General features: G+C 47.0%; 1 protein-coding gene across 2 annotated transcripts in view; it reads right to left on the bottom strand.

Annotated features, from left to right (window-relative positions):
* The window catches only part of LOC137542515 (lysosomal protective protein-like), a 109399-nt gene that overhangs the window by 15077 nt on the left and 72285 nt on the right, over nt 1–22037 (bottom strand). For both annotated transcript variants that reach the window (XM_068264491.1, XM_068264490.1), the window contains exons 8-11: nt 21103–21196; nt 18747–18835; nt 9893–9965; nt 6451–6599 (exon numbers count right to left, since the gene is read on the bottom strand). In XM_068264491.1, coding sequence (XP_068120592.1) covers nt 6451–6599; nt 9893–9965; nt 18747–18835; nt 21103–21196 — 405 coding nt within the window. The remainder of the gene's footprint in view (nt 1–6450; nt 6600–9892; nt 9966–18746; nt 18836–21102; nt 21197–22037) is intronic.

Genomic DNA, 22037 nt, shown 5'->3' with positions numbered 1-22037 from the left:
GCTCACCCCTGCATAAGTATCTACTCACCTTTCCCATGGAGCGCAGAGCGGCAGACCTCTTCGTTACTTCCCTGTTCCCTCTAGTGGCCGGACCGGCTTTTACTGATGACGTCATTGTAAGAGCCGGTCACTAGGGGGAACCAGGAAGTCAGCGAGAGGTCTGCCGCTCTGCGCTCCGCTCAGGTGAGTTGATGCTAACTATGCGGAGGGGGGGGGGGGGGGGCGAGCGGAGGAGGCGCGGAGGGGGGGGGGGGGGGGGTCGGAGGAGGTCGGGGGAGGACGAGTGCGAGCGGGGGGAGCAGCGGATGCGCGGCGATGCAGCGTCGGGATTCGGCAAGTGAAAAATGGCGTTGGGATTCGAATCCACGAATCTCGAATATTTCCCAATATTCAAGGGATTCGTGGATTCGCCGGATTCGGCGTCCCATCCCTATGTTAAATCTAATAACATTTTCAGGTCGATCAGAATTTAACGATAACAATGATATCAAACTTGGGGGGTTTAAAGTGAACGGTGACCCCAAAATGCATATCTCTGCTTTGGCAGGGCTAACCTTGAATTCAGAAACATCCAATTGTGTGGTTGGTTCTGAATTTCATAATAAGCGGGTTCTAAAGGCCGTTGCCTATTTGGAAAGTCATCTTTATGACAAAAGATGGATTTCATATTTGTGAGGTCACAGATAGGTTTTCCTAAGGTCAGAAGTCTTTTGAAGCTCAGGCAGCAGCCTAGGTGTCAGATCTCCTGCTGAGACTGGGGCCGATCAGACTGGAGAAAACCGCAATTTATGAGCTACTGTCAGCTGATATCTACCCTTCATCTGATGGATGAGCTTTAAACTTTCTAGGGGGTCACATAAGGCCAGGAAACACCCGGTCCCATGTAGGTGCAAGGTTTTGTAATTAGAAGCTACCAGAGAGCCAGGGTTTGTTAGCAGCCAGAGAGTAAGAGAAAAAACAGGGGATTTTAAACCAACAAATGTCAGTTTGGTTGGTTTGCGAAGAAACTGGAGTCCGTAACTCCATGACGCATTCGATATGTCATATCGACGGCGTCACATTATGGGTCACCGGTAAATGAGAGGTTACAAGGTGTCTAGGCTTACCGCTATCAAGGACACACGCGCGTTATGGAGGCAGGGGTGGCAGGCATACACACACCTCTCTAAGTTCCAGGAGCTGGAAGTCTTCTCTGTCTTCGCTATTGTGTTACAGCTCTGCACTTCCTGACTCTCACAACGGGCATTAGAGCCCAAACAGAGAAGCAGGAAGTGCAGATCAGCAACACTAAAGAAAAGACAAACGGACGTGCAACCCCTGGAACTTGGAGGAGGCGAGTGTGTGCCTGTCACCACTGCCACCGTAACGCTGCGGGGAGGAGGGTGAGGAAGATGGAGAGTGAGGAAGATAATTTAGTGGGGTGGTAGCGAACATCGATGCTGGGGCCATGGGGAAATTTTCCCCTTTGCCCATATGGAAGCGCTGACCCTGCTACCTGCTAGTAATCTGTCATAAATTATGGAAATATGAAAGGAAGAAGCTGAGTTTCCCATGAGCAGCACAAACCGCTGTTCTAAAGAAGATAAGCAGTAGGGTTGCTCGTCGGATTCCGCGGAACGGAGATTTTGCGGCTTACCAGAACGGAACATCTATAGTGGTAATCGTTAAATAGCGGAATTTCTATGCAGAATTCCGTCGGAATTTAATCAGAAGCGTGTAAAAGCTGCATTTACTGTTAGGCAGAATTTTTAAGCCAATTAGAAGGATCGGAAGGGATAGACCCATCACAGAAGCTTAAAACGTGCTGATTTCTGCATTAATAACTGAATTTCTGCACCAATTAGAGTCTTAACAAAAACCAACCAATCCTACGTTAGCAACCAGCTCCTAGCTACTTATCACCAGCTATCCCACCCATTTTGTATATAAGAGAGGTGTGACAGTCACAAGGCTTGTGGGTTTCAGTCTAGTGTTTTGGAGAGAGGAGAGGCAGACCCATATTAGTTGATTCAACATAAAACAAAAGTCTTTTTAAAGACTGTGAGAGTGAGCTATTAGTAGTACTATAGCTAGGTGTATTTGTGAGAGAGTGACAGTAGATTGTTAGTTTGAGTGATAGATTGTAGTGTAGTGTACTAGTAGTTGCTGTGTGGAGAGGGTTAGAGAGACCCAGCCAGGCTGCAGGCTTAGTGTTTGACAGAGTGAGAGAGGTGATTGATTAGTTGAGTGTAATGCAAGTTTTTTTGTTGTTGTTTTCTAAGTCCATTTTTTTTTTTTTTATTTTCTTTCTGTTTTCTAGTACAAGTTAGGTGGATTTATTTTACTTTGGTTCTGTCGCTCATACCCCATCCCCAATAAACTTTTCAGCCCCAAAACAATGGAGTGAGAGCTGCAGCAATTTCCTGCCACTCCTAAAAGAAAATGGAGTGATGGTGGTGTTGGTGGATCCCGTCAAGTACGTGATCAGGTTGAGGGAGGCAGCAGCAGCAGGAAGCGTTCCGCCCTGATCAGAGATGTCTTTCCTGTGTTTGCACGCAGGAACATTTTGACAGAGCAGCAGGCGAACAGAGTTGTTGGTTATTTCGATCAGGAACCCTCTACCCAGTGTGAGGAACTTGAAGCTAGTGGCAGCAGCACCAGTAGTGGCCAGGTTCCTCATGACCAGAACCCAACCGCAGCTGCTTCTCTTGACGAGGTTGCTTCCTCCCAGTACTCTCCTCCAGAATTAAAGCACACCTATGTCGATGAAAAAGATGTGCAGAAGGATTGGGATGAGGCGTTGGAGGAGACTATGGGACCAAGGTCCCAAGAAGTGGTGGGTTCTGTGGTGACAGAAATGGCCCCTGTGTTTTCTTCATCCAGTAATCCATCACAACTGGGAGCTTGTGTCACCACCAATCTACATCACCACTAGTCAACTACAGAGGTGTTTCGTGGCCAGATGGAGGATCCAGAAGAGTCACTTATGGGTTCCAGTGCTTTGGTTGAACTGGATGATGTTTTGGATGATGAGGCGGCTGATCCAACGTGGTCAGTATCTGGTGGGTTAGGCACTAGTAGGCGTGAGCAGCATGGAGAAACAGAGCAAACGGTTGGCCAGCAGCCTGCAAGTGCTTTCCCATCTGCAAGTACCCACCAGTCCAATGCTGAGCAACGATGTGCTAAAACAGGTCGCACCACTGCTCCACGTGCACGCACGTCCCCTGTATGGAATTATTTTACTGTTCTGGAAGAGGATGAATCCAGGGCAGTCTGTTCTGTGTGCCGTAACCGGTGAGCAGAGGCAAATCGGGCAGCGGGTTCAGCACTTCAGGGCTGATAAGCCATCTGCGCAACCACCACAGACGGGAGTTTGAATATGTAAAGAATTACAATAAAATGGGTGGTGGAAAAGCAGCAGCAACAGGCCCCTCCTCCTCTTCTTTTTCTAGTCATCCTGTCCCTATCCAACCTGCTCAGTCCCATTTTACTTCAAATACCTCTGCATGCCAGGCTGGAAGAAGGCTCCAGACCACGGCAAGCACCTCATCATCACCCTTGTTGGTTTCCTCTGAACCACCAGTGTTCCAGCGTCAGGCCTCTGTGCCAGAAATGTTGCAGAGGAAGCGGATGCTCCCTGCAACTGATCCGTTTGTTGTCAAAAATAATGCGCTCCTGGCAAGGCTGCTGGGCCAACAGCTGCTGCCCTACCAGTTTGTGGACTGTGCCCCCTTCTGCGGAAGACTGATGAACAGTGTTGCTCCACAATGGCAGATCCCCAGCCGCCATTATTTTGCCAGGAATGCTATCCCTGCCCTTCACCAGCACATTGTGGAGTGTGACGGCTGGTCTATTGATCACGCTGTCGGTGGCAAGGTGCTCTTCACTATGGATGGCTGGAGCAGCAGGCATGGGCAGGGAAAGTATCTAACTTTTACCGCCCATTGGATCACCTTCCATGGTGCTGCTGAGGAGGGTGCAAGATCTGGGGCATCTCAGCTGGTGGTGCCACCACGTGGGTTGAAGGGGAGGCCTGTTCTACTTCCCTCTGCTACCTGTTCTGTCCAAGGCCAGTCTGCCGTTGCTGAGCCTCCCAGCAAGTGGTCCCGCTCCTGCCATGGTCTATAGCACCATCGATGCCAAGCAGTGCTGAAACTTGAATCCATGGACGAGAACAGGCAAACCGGATCTGTAATCCTTGCAGCCTTACAGGATCAGATTCGGCAGTGGCTGTCCCCCCGAAAAATGGAGACAGGTGTAGTGGTGTCTGATAATGGTGCCAACATGCTGGCGGCCATTTCTGAAGGTGGCTACACTCACTTACATTGCTTGACCCACGTCTTCAACCTTGTTGTCCAGAAATTTTTATGAACTTTTGATGGGTTGAAGGACGCTGTGGCCTCAGCATGAAAAGTGTCAGCCCACATACGTCGCTCTGCAACCGCCACCGCAGCCTTGAAACTGCTGCAGCGCCGCCATAGCCTGCCGCAGCACATGCTTATTTGTGATTGTCCGACATGGTGGAACTCCACCCTCCCCATGCTGGAGTGGTTGAGTGTCAAGGCTCTTGACAAAGTGCTCGGACAGGGGGAGGAAGCCCTTCTGAACAGTAGTCAGTCAAGTGGGGGAGTGAGTGAGCATGCTCAAGTCCTGGATGAGGAGGCAGAGCTTGTGGAAGCGGAAGAGCCCATTGTCCAGGGGTGGGAAGAAGATTCTGATGTGGAGCATGACCACAGTTCTGACAGCCAGGAAGAGGTGATTAATGGCAGACATCTCTTCCCTATGGCTGCTCATATGCTCCAGTGCCTCTGTAAGGACCCGCGGAATAAAACTTTAAAATCAAGGCTCGACATGTGAGTGGCCACCATCTTAGATTCCCGGTGCAAGAGGAAAATGCGGCAGTTCATACCCCCCTCCCAAGCAGATGCCAGGATGAGCCACATCCGGGATGTCCTTCGTCGTTGGGTAGAAGATGTGTTTCCTGAACCTGTATCCCGTGCCTAAGCTACCAAGCCTCATCATACTCAGCAAAGGTCTGGTGGTCCCACTCCCAGCAGCAGCACCATTAGCCAATCTGTGATTCACACACAGTAGATGCCTGGAGAACACGTGTAACAGGTCGATCAGACCTGTAACTTTAGCCTGTGCCTTGTCTCAGCCGGACTGCTCCTACGACTTTAGGCGATACCCAAAAAACACAAGAGACGGCACACCACTGGCTGCAAACAATTTTGCTGTATTAGGAACAAGTGCACACTACATGTTATGGATATTACATCCTTCTTAGGGTGTTAAACAGCCATTAACCAATCTGTGAACCTACTGAGTATGTCGAAGGAATTTTATCAGCCAATGCCAGATTCTCCTTGTAGCAGCAGCACCACCAGCGGGCAAAGTAGTCACTTACTTGGGGTCGGCCAGTGCTTCAGACAATATGGAGAGTAATGACGATGACCCCATGGAGTATTGGACAAAACAACTGGACACCTGGCCTGAACTCGCTCAGTATGCCCTGTAGGTTCTTGCATGCCCCGCCACCAGTGTTCTTTCTGAGCGAGTATTTAGTGCTGCAGGTGGGGTGGTCACCGACCAACGGACCCGTATGTCCACAGACAATGTGGACATACTAACGTTCATTAAAATGAACGAGTAATGGATCAGTGATAATTACAAGGCCCCTCTCACTGATTCATGATGAAGATTAGACAGACTAAATTAAAATGTTGCTGTTTTTCATGCCTCAAATGGTCTCCCTCTCAAACTCTGCTGCCTATCACTATCATCGCATATTTTTGCTTCTAAGATTATAAAAATGCAGCTTTTGCAGCTGTCCGACGTTATATTCTATCCTACATTCCGCCGGAATTTATCGGTAGCGGAATTTTGTTATAGCGGAAGGCAGAATTACCACGATATCGGAATTCGCCTGTTCCGATCATCCCTAATAAGCAGTGTGATTTCATATATTTACCATACTTTGTCCTTGATTCACTAACCGGCGCTAAGTGTTAGTGCCGGTGTGAAAAGCCTTTTTTTGCCCCTAGTGCACGCAAAGCTACTTCGCCCGCAGCTACGCTCACTGCATGCACAGCGCGGGCGAGCCTATATTAGTGCGCGGTGCGAGTCGCACCCACTGCCCCTTAAACGTCACACCCGGTGCGACAATAACGGCGCATCGGGTGCCCCCTTTCAGGGGCAGCTGATGCGCCGTTATCAAGGGGCAGCGGGTGCGACGTTATCGTCGCACCGCGCACTAATATAGGCGCACCCGTGTTGTGCGCGCAGTGAGCGGTACTAAGACTGATGTGTGGACGCAAACTACTTAGTGCCGTAGTTTGCGCCCACTAAGTGATAAGGCTTAGCACCGGTTAGTGAATCAAGCCCTTTTATGTCTTTTAGAAGGACAGTAATCACTTTGGAACCAAACCCAAGTAACCTTTTCCTCCTGGTGACCACCCGTCCACATCTCACCTACAGATAGACCATTGGACCTCTTGGTGTTTGATGTGTAGAGCTTCCTGTACAGCTGGGTTGTTCAAGTAGGTGACGAGACTTGTGTCATCTACACAAGGCACAGTCATTCTTACTGGCTTCTTCAAGTGAGACAAACTTTTCAACTTCTGTTGAACAAGATAGAAAAGATAAACCCAAATCTAAACATTTGTAGAAGCAAAACTAAAGAAGGAATATTATATTAAGGATGATTCTAGAACATCATTTCACTACTCATCTTATTGCTAGAAGTAGCAGGTGGAGTCAAACTGAGCAGTAAGAATAAGAATTGATGTAAGCCAGGCATGTCCAAAGTCCGGCCTGAGGGGACTGATGCAGCCCATCGACAGTGGCGTAGCTATGGAGCTATGGGCCCCGGTGCAAGTTTTACATGGGGCCCCCCAAGCACTCTATACATAACAGTTAATACAGCGCACCAAAACCTGCCAATGGCAACTACAGTGTCAAAGGTGTAAGAAGGGAATGGGGAACAGTTTATTAATGATTACCACTATACAAAGTATCTATAGAAGTGATTATTATGAGCACAGGACCAATAGAGGGCTAATACTGTAGTTGAGAGAGGGCCCTTTGGGGCCCCTCTGGCCCAAGGGCCCCGATGCAGTGGCTACCTCTGCAACCCCTATTGCCAGTGGCGTAGCTACAAACCTCTGGGCCCCGATGCGGAATCTGGATGTGGGCCCCCCCCGGCAACAACAGCCCCCCTCCCCCGACAACACCCGACGGATGCACACACATATCAAAATCCCTATAGCCAGCTATAGGTACCCCCAGTATAGGTAAGCCAGTATAGTTGCCCCCGGTATAGGTGAGATAGGCAGGCGCCGCCGGTATAAGTTAGATAGATAGGTGCCCCCAGTACAGGTTAGCTAGGTGGGTGCCTCTAATATAGGTAGCCAGAATAGTTGCCCCCAGCGTAGGTTAGATAGGTAGGTGCCCCCAGTATAGGTTAGTTAGGTAGGTGCCTCCAATATAGGTAGCCAGTTTAGTTGCCACCTGTATAGGCTAGCTAGGTGCCCCCAATACAGGTTAGATAAGTAAGTGCCCCCAGTATAGGTTAGATAGGTAGGTGCCCCCAGTATAAATTAGATTAGGTCGGTGCCCCCTAGTATAGGTTAGATTAGGTAGCTGCCCCCCAGTATAGGTTAGATTAGGTAGCTGCCCCCCAGGATAGATTAGGTAGCTGCCCCCAGGATAGATTAGGTAGGTGCCCCCCAGTATAGGTTAGATGAGGTAGCTGCCCCCAGGATAGATTAGGTAGCTGCCCCCCAGGATAGATTAGATAGCTGCCCCCCAGGATTAGGTTAGAATAGGTAGGTGCCCCCCAGGATAGATTAGGTAGCTGCCCCCCAGGATTAGGTTAGATTAGGTAGCTGCCCCCCAGGATAGATTAGGTAGCTGCCCCCCAGGATTAGGTTAGATTAGGTAGCTGCCCCCCAGGATAGATTAGGTAGCTGCCCCCAGGATAGATTAGGTAGGTGCCTCCCAGTATAGGTTAGATTAGGTAGCTGCCCCCAGAATAGATTAGGTAGCTGCCCCTCAGGATAGATTAGGTAGGTGCCCCCCAGTATAGGTTAGATTAGGTAGCTGCCCCCCAGGATTAGGTTAGATTAGGTAGGTGCCCCCCAGGATAGATTAGGTAGCTGCCCCCAGGATAGATTAGGTAGCTGCCCCCAGGATAGATTAGGTAGGTGCCCCCCAGTATAGGTTAGATTAGGTAGCTGCCCCCCAGGATTAGGTTAGATTAGGTAGGTGCCCCCCAGGATAGATTAGGTAGCTGCCCCCCAGGATTAGGTTAGATTAGGTAGCTGCCCCCCAGGATTAGGTTAGATTAGGTAGGTGCCCCCCAGGATAGATTAGGTAGCTGCCCCCAGGATAGATTAGGTAGCTGCCCCCAGTATAGGTTAGATTAGGTAGGTGCCCCCCAGGATAGATTAGGTAGCTGCCCCCCAGGATAGATTAGGTAGCTGCCCGTCCCCATAATGGAGGGGGGGGCCGCAGCCGCGGGGAGGGCAGCCCGACCTCTCCCTCCCTTCCTCTCCCCGGGGCCCCCCCTCAGATGCAGAGTAAGCGGCTAACGGAAGCGCTATAGGCAGAACTCACCTCCGTCCCTGGTTCCAATCGCCGCTGATCTCCTCTCTGGCTGGCTCTGCATAGATGCTTACACACGCAGCTTCCTGTTTAGCCGGAAGCTGCGTGTGTAACAACATCTATGCAGAGCCAGCCAGAGAGGAGATCAGCGGCGAGTGGAACGCAGGGAGGTGAGTTCTGCCTATAGCGCTTCCGTTAGCCGCTTACTCTGCATCTGAGGGGGGGCCCCGGGGAGAGGAAGGGAGGGAGAGGTCGGGCTGCCCTCCCCGCGGCTGCGGCTCCCTCCTACCAGCGCGAACGGGCGCATGGCCCTCCAAACGGAGATGGGCCCCCCGGGCCCCTCCCCCGCCTCCTCAGGAGCCGGGCCCGGTCGCCAAGGCGACCGCTGCGACCACGGGCCCTACGCCCTTGCCTATTGCTACGCCCCTGCCCATCGACCAATTTCTGGTGGCCCACAAAGTGCCGCATGCACTACTGATTAGCAGCTGCCACAGTGCCAGCAGCAGTAACAGACACTGATTAGCAGCTGCCGCTGTGCCAGCAGCAGTAACAGCCACTGGTTGGCAGCTGCCACTGTGCTAACTGCACCTGTAATGTGGGTTATTTCCCATGGAATTGTTTTGGCAAAATGTTATAGTTTACCTAACGGCAATCCGCATAATTGGTGTTTAATTTCGCTAATTCAGCCCCCTAGCACTCTAAAGAATGGCGATATGGCCCTTTGCCTTAAAAGTTTGTCCACCCCTGTTGTAAGTGATAAGTTTTATGTACTAATTTTCAGATGCAAAGATTTTTAAGAACACTTCGTGCAATTGCTCAGATATGATGTCATGCTGTTATATTTCTATAATACAATCTCTATAGAAGAGAAATTAATATTCTCGAAACTTGCTTGTGAAAATATGTTAAAGTAAACCTGAGATTGTCAGTAAAGAAAGATTTGATACTTACCCGGGGCTTCCTCCGGCCCCATAAGCACCAATGAGTCCCTCGCTGTCCTCCCGAGTGTCTCCGTTCTCTGGCTATCGGCCCCAGTAACTCGCTCAGCCGTGTCAGTCGGGCTCTTCTGTGCATGCGCAGAAAAGACCGACTGGCACGACTGAGCAAGATTACCATGATCGCTAGCAGGAGAGAACGGAGGCACTCGGGAGGATGGCGATGGACTCATCGGTGCATATGGGGCTGGAGGAAGCCCCGGGTAAGTATCAAATCTTTCTTTACTGAAAAGAGATAATTCAAGACAAATTTTTACAGTTGGTCACTTGTGTAATTTACATATTATGCTGTATGAGGGGTGTCTCCTACTTACAGCAAGGAGGTTGGAATGATGTTTCTTAGAATGTATACCTGGGTGATATACAACAATGTGGTCTCCTAAATCCCTGTAAAAAACAAAAAACAAAAAAACAAACAAAAAAGAGGTAAGATTCTGCAGAAAAACTCATTTAACATCAGCCATCACATTCTCTTACACCCATTTAACCTCTTGAGGACTGCTGTGTTAACCCCCCCCCCCCCTAAAGACCAGGCACATTTTCATTAAATTGGCCACTGCAGCTGCAGACCAAGCTGCAGGACCGCAAAACAAAGCACACAAGTGATTCCTCCCCCTTTTCTCCCCAACAACAGAGCTCTCTCTTGGTGGGGTCTGATTGCCCCCCCCAGTGTTTGTTTGTTTATTTGTGTTTTTTTTTTAAATAAAAACTGTTTTTTCCCCCCTGTTGTATACCCCCCTCCCTCCCCCTGCTGGCCAATTCCTATGATCAGCTGTCATAGGCTCTTCAGCCTATGACAGCCGATCACCTCTGTGGCTCAGGAGGGGACAGCCGTGTCACATGGCTGTCCCCAGTACAGCGCTGCTGCTAATCGCAGCACTGTATGGGTAATTAGACGGCGATTACGCCGTCTAACAGTCCCCCGAGCGGCAATAGCCGCTCGGGGACTGAAGAGGGGCCGGAGCTCCGCCCTCCGAGAATGAGATGCGCGCGCAGCGTGCGCGCGATCTCATTCAAAACAGATCCCCAGGACTTTACGCCAATTGGCCCATCGGCTTGACGCGGTCGGCAAAAGGTTAAAGGATACCGGAAGTGACATGTGACATGATGAGATAGACATGTGTATTTCAGTGCCTAGCAAACAAATAACTATGCTATGTTCCTTTTTTTCTTTCTCTGCCTGAAAAAGTTAAATATTAGGTATGTAAGTGGCTGACTCAGTCCTGACTCAGACAGGAAGTAACTACAGTGTGACCCTGACTGATAAGAAATTCCAACTATAAAACACTTTCCTAGCAGAAAATGGCTTCTGAGAGCAAGAAAGTGATAAAAAGGGGAATTCCTTATCGGTGTGGGTCACATTGTAGTCACTTCCTGTCTGGACTGAGTCAGGACTGAGTCAGCCACTTACATACCTGATATTTAACTCTTTCAGGCAGAGAAAGGAAAAAAGGAACACAGCATACACTGTAGTTATTTGTGTGCTAGGCACTGTACATACACATGTCTATCTCATCATGTCACTTCGGTAATCCTTTCATAACAAGGTGCAGGGGTGGCCCTACCATGATGCAGACTGAATCACATGATTTAGCGCAGCAGACTGTAGGGGTCAGTAGTGTAGCAAAAAAGGGTGCAGAGGATTCAATTGCACTGGGGAACTGGGACCAAAGGGGTCCACTAGGGGCCCTCCTTCATCCATCTTATTTGCTTTTTTGGTGCTATGTATATGTGCATTGAATAGTGGTAATCCTTAACAAACTGTTTCCTTACTTTAACCACTTCCCCTCCCCCAGGATAAGTAACTACATCCCTGCAAAATCCAAAAACTACTTGCAGGGACGTAGATACTTTGTCCCTCCCCACCGCACGCTCCTGCTGGCCCCCGAGCATTCCCGCATTCGTTACCACCGCCGAACGTTAACTGCTAGATCAATGAATGGGAACACAATTCCCATTCATTGATCTAAGTCCCCGTGTAAATGAACACAGCCGTCCATGAGACGGCGCCCCTATTCACGAAGACCGTCCACGCATCAATTCTTCTTTGTGTAGTAATACTACACATAAGGAAGTCAGGCGCAGAGGCATCTTGTAGCCAAATAGTAAAATTACATCTACATTTTTTTTCAATAAAATACCCATTTTGACCTTATTTTTACATTTTAAATTAACCCCTGAACACCCACACTCCCCAAAACTTTTTGGGAAAAAAAAAATATTATTTTTTTTTTACAATAAAAAAATACATAAATAGTTACCTTAGGGACTGAACTTTTTTAATATGTATGTCAAGAGGGTATATTACTATTACTTTATAATGTATGGGCTTGTAATTAGGGATGTATGTAAAACTGAAAAAATGCACCTTTATTTCCGAATTAAATATTGGCGCCATACATTGTACTAGGGAAAAATGTTAAATGTTGCAATAACCGGGACAAATGGGCAAATAAAATGTGCAGGTTTTAATTACGCTAGCATATATTATTTTAAAACTATAATGGCTGGAAACTGAGAAATAATTATTTTTTATTTTTCCTGTTAAAACTTATTTAGAATAAAATAATTCTTAGCAAAAAGTACCCCCATAAGAAAGCCTAATAGGTGGTGAAAAAAACAAGATTTGTTTTGTTGTGATTAGTAGTTGTAAAGTTATAGGTGAATGAATAGAAGGAGCGCTGACAGGTGAAAATTGCTCTGGTTTTTTAAGGGGATAAAAGGTGAAGTGGTCAAATGCACCTCTCTTACACTCTTTTTTACACTGCAGCTGTCATTGATTTTGGAGCTCTATATTAATAGAGTACTTGGGGCCCCATGAAAAACTAACACCGGGGCCCCAAGCTCCTTAGTTATCAGCATCAGAGCATGAAGACAGGGGCGCCTCTAGGCATACAGTAGGTAGTACAGGCTATTGCCCTGAGTGCCATTGGTCATGGGGGGCGCCATGTTGCTGGATTAAGCCCCACCCTATATTAAGCCATGCCCCTTGGACTAAGCCCCACCGCATGGGTGTTATGTTACTTGTTTCTGCTGCATCTTAGCGTAAGTTGCAGGCAGCTGCCACCTCTGTGCCTTGTGCATCCTTCTTTCCGCCTTTGTGTCTCCTTCTGTCCCTTTTGTGCCTCCTTCTGTCTTCTTGTGCCTCCTTCAGTCCCTTATGCCATGTCTGACCCCCTGTTTGTCCTTCTGTCTCTCTTTGTGCCTCCTTCTGCCTCCGTGTGCCTCCTTCAGTCCTCTGTGTCACCTCTGTCTCCTTCTGTGCCTCTTTGTTCCTCCTTCTGTCCCCCTGTGCCTTCTTATGTTTCCTTTGCCTTTATTTGTCCCCTTGTGCTACCTATGCCCCCCTGTTCCTCCTTCAGTCCCACTCTGCCTCCTTCTGTCCTCCTGTGCCTCCTTCTGTCTCCCTTTGTGCCTCCTTCTGTCTCCATGTGCCTCTTGAGTCCCCATATGCTGTGCCTCTTGAGTCCCCATATGCCCCCTCTGTCCCCTGCGCTTTCCTCTGTCCCCCTGTGCCTCCTTCAGTGCCCCTTTGTGCCTTCTTCTGTCTCCCTGTGGCTCTTTCTGTTCTGTCTCCCTCTGCCTCCCTGTGCCTCCTTACAGCCCTCTCTGCCATCTTCTTTCTCCCTTTTGTGCCTCCTTCTGCAGAGGCGGGACAAGGTCCTTCAGCACCCAAGGCTGAGACAGCAAAGTGCACCCCTCCATCCCTCCCACCCCAGCCTTCACACACTGATTGCTATTAGACTAATAGGTGCCCCAGGGCCCCCAACCTCTTGTTATCTGGCTTGCAGTCACTGTCATGTATCCCCTTTTCTTATTTCTTTATGCTTCAAACACAATTGGGAATGACAGCTGAATGAATTGTGCGCCCCCTCCTACACTGCGCCCTGAGGCCTCGGCCCGGCCCTGTCCTTCTGTCCCCCTTTGTGCATACGTCTGTTCTCCTTTTTGCCTCCTACTGTCTTCCTGTGCTTCCTTCTGCCCCCTTTGTGCTTTTTTCTGTCCCCCATTGTGCCTCCTTCTGTCCCCTTTGTGCCTGTCTCCCTGTACCTCCCGCTGCTCCTCCGTGTACCTCCTTCTGTCCTCCTGAAAAACGATTATTTTCTGGTGAAATGCTGCCACATTATGATTATTTCCTGGTGAAACGCTGCTGCATTATGATTATTTTTATGGGAAGGGGAGGGGGGGTACATGGGGGCGTCACAGATTTTCTCACCTAAAGTGACAAAATGGCTAGAGGCACTCCTGCATGTAGAGCATCAGCTCTACACTCAGCTGATCTTTTTCAGTCCTTTCCTCTGCTCTGCTGCTTTTGCCTGACTCATGGAGCACATAGCTTGCCTGCTGTGAGTCTGTGTGTGCTGGCATGTCCCTTAATTAAATATGCACTGTTCTTTGCTAGCCCTACCTCCTGTGCCATTCTTCCTACTAAGGAAATGTGTATGTGTGTGTATGTCTGTGTGTCAGGAGCGCCATCAGGGTACAAGCGAGGCACGCCCCTGCTTTAGGCCTCACTTTAGAGGGGGGCATTGCTGTCCTGCTGGCATCCTGCCCTGTGCTCTATGGCGCGGACCCTTCTAGGGTAATTCATATGCCTTGATCCATCCAGCTCTTTCTCTCTCCACTCTCTCCTGTCGCCAGCTTCGCATTCTGTCATCATGAGTTACCTCCGGCGGGTGCCTCTCATGACGTCAGAGGTGCCGGGATGCGAAGCTGGCAACAGGAAAGAGCGGCGAGAGTCGGAGCTGGATCAGGACATGTGAGCTACGGCTGGGGCACCTATACCTGGCTACTTATACTGGGGGCACCTATACTAGGCTACCTATACTTGGGGCACCTATACCAGGAAACCAATACTGGGGGCACCTATACTTGGCTACCTTTACTGGGGGCACCTAAACCTGGCTACCTATACTGGGGGCACCTCCATCTGGCTAACCAATACTGGGGCACCTATACCTAGCTACCTATACTGGGGGCACATATACCTGGCTACCTAAACTGGGGCACCTACACCTGGCTAACCTATTCTGGGGGCACCTATACCAGGCTACCTAAACTGGGGGGCTAAATACGACATCACAAATGTTCTTGAGTCCATGGGTGGGGCACAATTTTTGCACCCTCGCCCTGGGTGCAATTTAGCCTAAAAAACTGCCTTGTTATGGCAGAAGGAGCCAGGGGCAGAGCAGAAGAACCAGAGGTGACACACAGGGCAGGGGGACCAGAGGTGACACAAAGGGGGACAAGAGTTGACGCAGAGGGGGACAAAAAAGGCACAGGGAGAACAGAGCAGGACAAAAGAGGCACAGGGAACAGAGGTGAGACAGGGGGGGGGGGGCAAAAGAGGCACAGGGGGAACAGAGATGACACGGGGGACATAAGGTAACACCGAGGGGGGATAAAAGAGGCACGGGGTAACTAATGTGACACAGATGGAGACTAAAGAGGCACAGGGGGATGGGGAACAGGAGGGTGACAAAAGAGAATGGATTCAGGTTAACAGACCTATAGTCCCTATCTCATTTGTTAACCAGAGACTACCTGTATTTCACTAGTCAGTTTGTTGGGTGCGTCTTACTAGTACTGAGTATTGTATAAGCAGACAGAGGTGCCAAAAGGATAAAATATTCTAAAACGTTTAAAATGCGAGGAGGCAGAGGTGGACTTACCGCCTCCAAGCAGACACACATGAGTGTTGTATATATTTAAAACAACAAAAATGTATTTATATACTTCAGAAAGTGCAATGCGTTTCGCAGACATCTCCCACTTCATCAGGCAATAGAAACGGAGCATAAGAGTCAAACAGGTCTGGTGCAAAGTTCAGTGCCTCTGACAGGCGTAACATATACACAACACTCGTGTGTGTCTGCTTGGAGGTAGTAAGTCCACCTCTGCCTCCTCGCATTTTAAACATTTTCAAATATTTTATCCTTTTGGTGCCTCTGTCTGCTTATACAGTTCCTGAGTCCACCCTTGGTGGAGGGGTGTTGCCCCTTTTTTTCCTATCTACAGACAGCAACTTCTTAATCCTGAGTCTAATCTCCTCACCTGCTGATATAGTGGTTACCTGGACGGTAACCCATGTTTGTGAGTGTAAAGTGATACTTACTTGTCATATCCACATACCAGTACATACTACACTATATTGGGCTTTCAGTGTCTCTATTCTGTGTAGTACTGTGTGTGACTTTTTTGCCATTAGAACTGCCTTCTTTATGGCATTCTTCAGAGATTTTTGGTTCATACTGACGTGATAGCATCATAAAGGGTGTGGTACCAAGAGAGTATGAGGACCTTCCAAAGGAGACAAAAATGAGACAGGGACACCAGGAGCCCCTGATAGTGTAGCACGTTGAGGGTATGGGACACTCAGCTATGGTATGCGCAGAATACTCACAAGAATAGATTGCAAGAACGGCAACCACAGTGTAACGGCTGGTGAGGAATGCCCGTCTCACTCGAGTTATTTAGTCTTCAAGAATGTAGGTCGTTCTCCAGGAAAATAAGATTGGGTGTAAGTGTTCCAAGCAGAAACTACGCCAGTGCGAATTTACATATAGTAGTTCGCATCTACGCATCGTAGTTCGTAGGCGAGGTTTCAAAACTACGCTTACGAATTTACGCGTAGTGAAGTACCGCTACGTGTAGCTTACGCTCACTACGTGTAGTTAACATGTGTATTGCGTACTGAACTACGAATGCGCTACTCGCGTCTATTTTTCCGTGTACGATTGTATGTTTACAAAATTACGCATTGGAAAGGGGAATGTACGCATAGAAGAGTTCCTGGTATAAGCCTTTAAAGAGGAATCAATGCGGAAATTTTTCCGCATAAGGGCACAAGCGTCCGCATACACTACGCTTCACACTACGCGTAATTGTGTATTTTAACGCGTAGTCTACGAAATGCATACAAAATGAATATTTGATTTCGAAGCCATAGTTTGGCAAAGCGTAATTGCGTAAAACTACGTGTAGTTCCAACGTAGCGAAGTTGGCTCACTACGACCATCCCTGGTTCCAAGGAACCAACATACACGGCCAACACCCCGAGCTGAAGGGGCTGGGGTTGGATATTACTGAGAGAGAGGAGGCGCCTCAAGATGTGATGTGTGGAAGTAAGAATGTCAGAGGCGCTTGCTGCTTGCAAAACGCTAGTATTAAGACACTTTTTGTTTCTATTAATGTCTGGTTTCTTTCTATTCATAAATATATATTTTATTTGGGCTATCCACTTCTTTTAGAGGTAAGCCTATTTATTTGTTTTATCCAGCTGATATTCTCACTTCATATCACATCTTGGGACGCCTCCTCCCTCCCAGTGATAGCATCATGCAGTTGTCTCCAACCACATCGTTTTTTCTTTGTGGGGGGGTTGGCACAAATTATAGGCTGCGTGGGGCCACAAAAACCTTAGCTGCGCCCTTTGTGTGTGTGTTTTGCCCCAGCCACCCACCTGCACATCCGCTCTCAGCCATATACCTTTCAGCACCCATTTACTTACCTATCAGCATCCAGCCCGATCAGGTAAAAAGGGAGCCTAAATTGCATATTTATATATATATATATATATATATATATATATATATATATATATATATATATATGTATACATATATATATATACATATACAGTACACACACACACACACACACACACACATATACATATATATATATATATATATATATATATATATATATATATATATACATATACACACACACACAGTACACACACATCTATATATATATATATATATATATATATATATATAGTGTATATCTGTGTTTTGCTGGGGGGTGGGGGGGGGGGGCATACAGCCTCACAAGTTTGCTTTAGGCAGCAAGAAATCTACAACCTGCCCTAACAAGGGGTCCTTTTCTCCATTACATCATTTTATCGGTATTTGCTCCAAACTGTGGTCATTCATAAGCTCGTAGCTCCCTACTGTCCCTCTTTTGGAGGGACAGTCCCTTTTTGGGAGCCCTGTCCCCCGTCCCTCTTTCCCCCTCATTTGTCCCTCTTTCAGGGCTTTGTCCATCTTTCTATGTAAATATATATATTTCTCTATTTAAAAAATGTGTTTGATTGACTCTAAACTTTATTCTCATCCTTTAAATTACTAATTACTAATATTACTAATTTTAAAATATTACTATGAAGGAAAATGAACCAGGATAGAGAGGACCAGTGTGGTTTGAATTATAAAACATCTTTTTCTCATGAAATCTTTATGGTAGGCATGACTAGGTGTGTGATGGGGCGTGATCAGGGGTGTGGCTTAAGTGTCCCCTTTTCTCATCTCAAAAAGTTGGGAGGTATGATAAGCTGTCTGTGCAACTCATAAGTTTATCTCTTGGGTCCCAGTGCTAAACTCTCTCAGAAGTTATCCAGCTTTGGGAACAAATATGCAGTGTGACTTGAATTTGTTCACCTGAACTGCACCCTAGGCCTCTGGCAAAGAAGCTGTCACTTCCATGTCTAAAAATGAACTCTTTCAGGCAGCAAAATAGAACAAGTAAAACAGCCTGGTTATAAATATGTTTTTTACTGTACATACACATCTTTATCTTATCATGTCACATATCGCCTCGGGTACACTTGAAAGAAATCATGGCCTCATGTTTATGATTTATATACTGTGTAATACTCAGGGCTGGATTTACCAGTAGGCACTGTAGGCACGTGCCTACAGGCGCCTGATGATGGAAAGGTGACTCACTCCACTCCCCTAGTGCCCCCCCCCCTTCCCTATGCAGAGTCCTGAGTGAAAATGAGAGGTTACTCATCCTGCTCTTGGCATTCCACTGACTAGACCCCCCTAAGTCAGGAGAACCTCTAGCTACCTAATACTGAGAATAGCTCTGGCTACCTAGTACTAAGGGGCACCTGTAGTTACCTATGACGGGGAAGGGAAATAAAGGAAAAGTGACAGCTGGGACAGCCATCACACTTGCGGTGTGGTTCAGCGGTTGTTTGTAGGTTCTTGGAGGGCAAAGTCTAAGCCGGTGCCAGGGCATCTGTGCCTATAGGCTCCTGTGGGGTAAATCCGGGCCTGGTAATAATTTACTAATTAGAGACACCAGGATGTCAAGTATGTGACTGATCATCACATTGTTTACACTTTCTGTTTCTGAAAATAGAGTAAGCTTAAATACCTGATCTCCCCCGGCTCTCCACCTGCGCATGGCTTGTATAGATTATATATGTTCAGTCCAGATTGGGAGTAATAGAAAGCAATATGCACCTAGAAGCAGGAAGATAACCTTAATACAAACCGTACAATACAATACAATCTCAAACGTTTGTGGATTACAATAAAACTGTAGTGCATTTTCCTGGACATATGCTGTAGCATCTTTAAACATAAAACATTTGTTTATAAAGCTGGATATGATCCTCAACTTGGAGAAGAACATTCCAGAGAACTCCTACATGTCTACAAAAATACAGAGGTGCATCCTTACAGTTACTGGCTTTTAAAGAACACCTGAAGTTAGAGGGTTATGGAGGCCGCAATATTTATTTACAATGCCTGGATGTTCTCCTGATCCTCTGTCTCCAATATATTTAGCCATAGACTCTGCACAAACATGCAGATCAAATGTTGGACTTAAAGCAAACCTGAACTGAAAATGAAAAGTCAAATTACACACACACACACGTCATAATTACCTCCCGTGTAGTCTACTTATTAAACTCTTGATTCTCTCCTGTGTCCAGTTTGTCCACTGTGATCAATGGAATTCTCCATCCCTTTGAAAAATGGCCATTGACGCCTGGCGCCTCCCACGATGCGGTCCATGTGCATCACGTGACTACAAACACTTCCTCCTTCAACCTGGAAGGAGGAAGTGTTTGTAGTCCTGTGACCGCCGCGGGGACTGCATCGTGGGAGGCGCCAGGGATGGACGAAGAAGACGTCAGACAGGTAAGATTGAACCCCCCCGCCCACCTCGCACAGGTTTACTGGGAGATATCCGGATAGCAACTATCCGGGTGTCTCCCGGATCCGGATTTGAGCATCACTGCTGGTCAGCACACTGTTAAACTGTAATATCACCCACTTGAGCCATAGGGAAACATGGACATTACCTCTTGCTCATCAATTGTCCTTTCAGTTATAACTGACAATAACTAGTAATGGGTCAATTACTATTACGCAAAATTTTGCGTAATTTTTTTACAATTACGCATTGCGTAATTGCGATTATGTTATGTACCGCATACTACTTTTGTATATTGTAATTATGCCTGTAATTACGCAACTATGCGTAATTTGCCACTTCAGATGTAAGAACCCAAACCACAGGCTAAATAAAAAGATTAACTGATTTAGTTGGCATGAATAAAAGGACAACACAACACCTTTTCTGGCGTCCATGCGTGTGACCATATTTAAAGGCATTTGTATTGACCTGAAGAAGCGGGCTGAGACCCGTGAAACGCGTTGTCCTTTTGATTATGCTGAATTAGTAATTTAATCATTTTACATTCACCATGTGGTTTGGGTTCTTACATCTGGAGTGGTAAAGACACCTCCCTCCTCCTTATTATTATTTTTTGTATCATTGCATTAACTATTTTTGGGCGCCTCCACCCCCCAGTACTATATAGTACATCTCCTTTGGAGGTGTTCACCTTCCGGGTGTGGTGTTATCTACAACCAAGAAGGACCAACCAGGAGTGCGACCATCCAGTGCCTGTTTTTTTTCTCCAATATTTCAGCATGGCTAATTCTGGGGCCCTTTCCCTCTGGGTTAATGCGCCCAGTCTCCAAAATCAGCACTGTGATTTGTGGATTTCAGTCATATATTTGCACTTACTCAGCTGTTTGCACTGATTTTGATGCCTTTTGTACAACATACTGGAGTATATTGTGACTGTATGCTATATTCTTGTCTTTGTTGAGCTTGTTGAGCTTTTTGTCCCTAGGCCTTCTCAAAGGACTAGAGGACATGATCTGCGCATGGAGGAAAAACGTTTTAGCCATTTATTTAGGAAAGGGTTCTTTACAGTAAGAGTGATTAAGATGTGGAATGCATTGCCACAGGAAGTCGTTATGGCAAACTCTATACCTGCATTTAAAGGGGGCTTAGATGCTTTCCTTGCGTTGAAAGACATCCATGGCTACAATTACTAGGTAATGCCTAATGATGTTGATCCAGGGATTTTATCTGATTGCCATCTGGAGTCGGGAAGGAATTTTTCCCTTTAGGGGCTAATTGGACCATGCCTTGTAAGGGTTTTTTCGCCTTCCTCTGGATCAACAGGGATATGTGAGGGAGCAGGCTGGTGTTGTACTTTATACTGGTTGAACTCGATGGACGTATGTCTTTTTTCAACCAAAATAACTATGTAACTATGTAACTCTTTTCTAAATAATAAAAACCTAATGAAAATCTATTGAATTAAAAGTTATTTTTAAAAAATTAGAGACTGCACTGAACATTTTCTTCAAGGTATTTTGGCAAAACACTCTTTAGAAACTTTTAAAACTTATTCAGTACTCACAGCTTCTTGACACTCCTCTTTCTTGGAATTCACAAGTTCACATTGGTCATTTTTTTTATTCGCACAGCATGCAGACTCTAGAACAGACCACACCCTGGGGTAACAAAAAAAAAAAACGTATCAAAGATTGGAACTGCAGCTCCTGTTAAGTTTTCTGTGAGCAATAAAGTTATGTATTTCCCTCTGCCAACATAATCGTGTGCATGAAATTGAGGCACGAGGAAAAATGAGTGCGGGTGGAAAACAAAACCTTAATAAATTATGAAGATTGGTTTCAACTGGATATAAGTATTGTTTTAAAACTGATGGGAAATGAAAAGGAAAAGATATTAAATTTCATTTTTTGACAATAAATCTTAACCTAAAACTACTCTCAAACAGAACCCTCCCCTGGTGGTGCCTAACCCTAAGACCCCCCTGGTGGTGCCTACCCCTAAGACCCCTCCTGGTGGTGCCTTCTAGAGATGGCCCGAACGGTTCGCCGGCGAACGGTTCGACGGCAAACTTCCGTGGTTCGCAATCGCAGAGAACCGTGAACTTTTTCAGAAGTTCGGTCCGCCCCTATACTACATCAATAGGGTCAACTTTGACCCTCTATATCACAGTCAGCAGGCACATTGTAGCCAATCAGGCTACACTCCCTCCTAGAGCCCCCCCTTATAAAAGGCAGCATCAGGCATTTCACTCACTCGTGTGCCTGCAGTAATTAGAGAAGGGAGAGCTGCTGCTGCTGCTGCAGAGAGAGCTATAGGGAAAGCTTAGTTAGGCTCTTGTAGGCTTGTTAGCTTGCTCCTTGCTGATTCTTATTGCTAAAAAAGCACCCCTCAACAGCTCTTTTGAGAGCTAATCTTGTTCTTTTGATCCATTTCTTTTTTGTGTGTGGCCCACTTGTATTATATACAGCCCTGTCAGTCAGTCGCAGCTGGCCTTTGGCC

This window comes from Hyperolius riggenbachi, chromosome 12 (assembly GCF_040937935.1).
Source record: "Hyperolius riggenbachi isolate aHypRig1 chromosome 12, aHypRig1.pri, whole genome shotgun sequence".
Classification (NCBI taxonomy): Eukaryota; Metazoa; Chordata; class Amphibia; order Anura; family Hyperoliidae; genus Hyperolius; species Hyperolius riggenbachi.
This window is presented reverse-complemented; position numbering and strand designations above follow the sequence as displayed.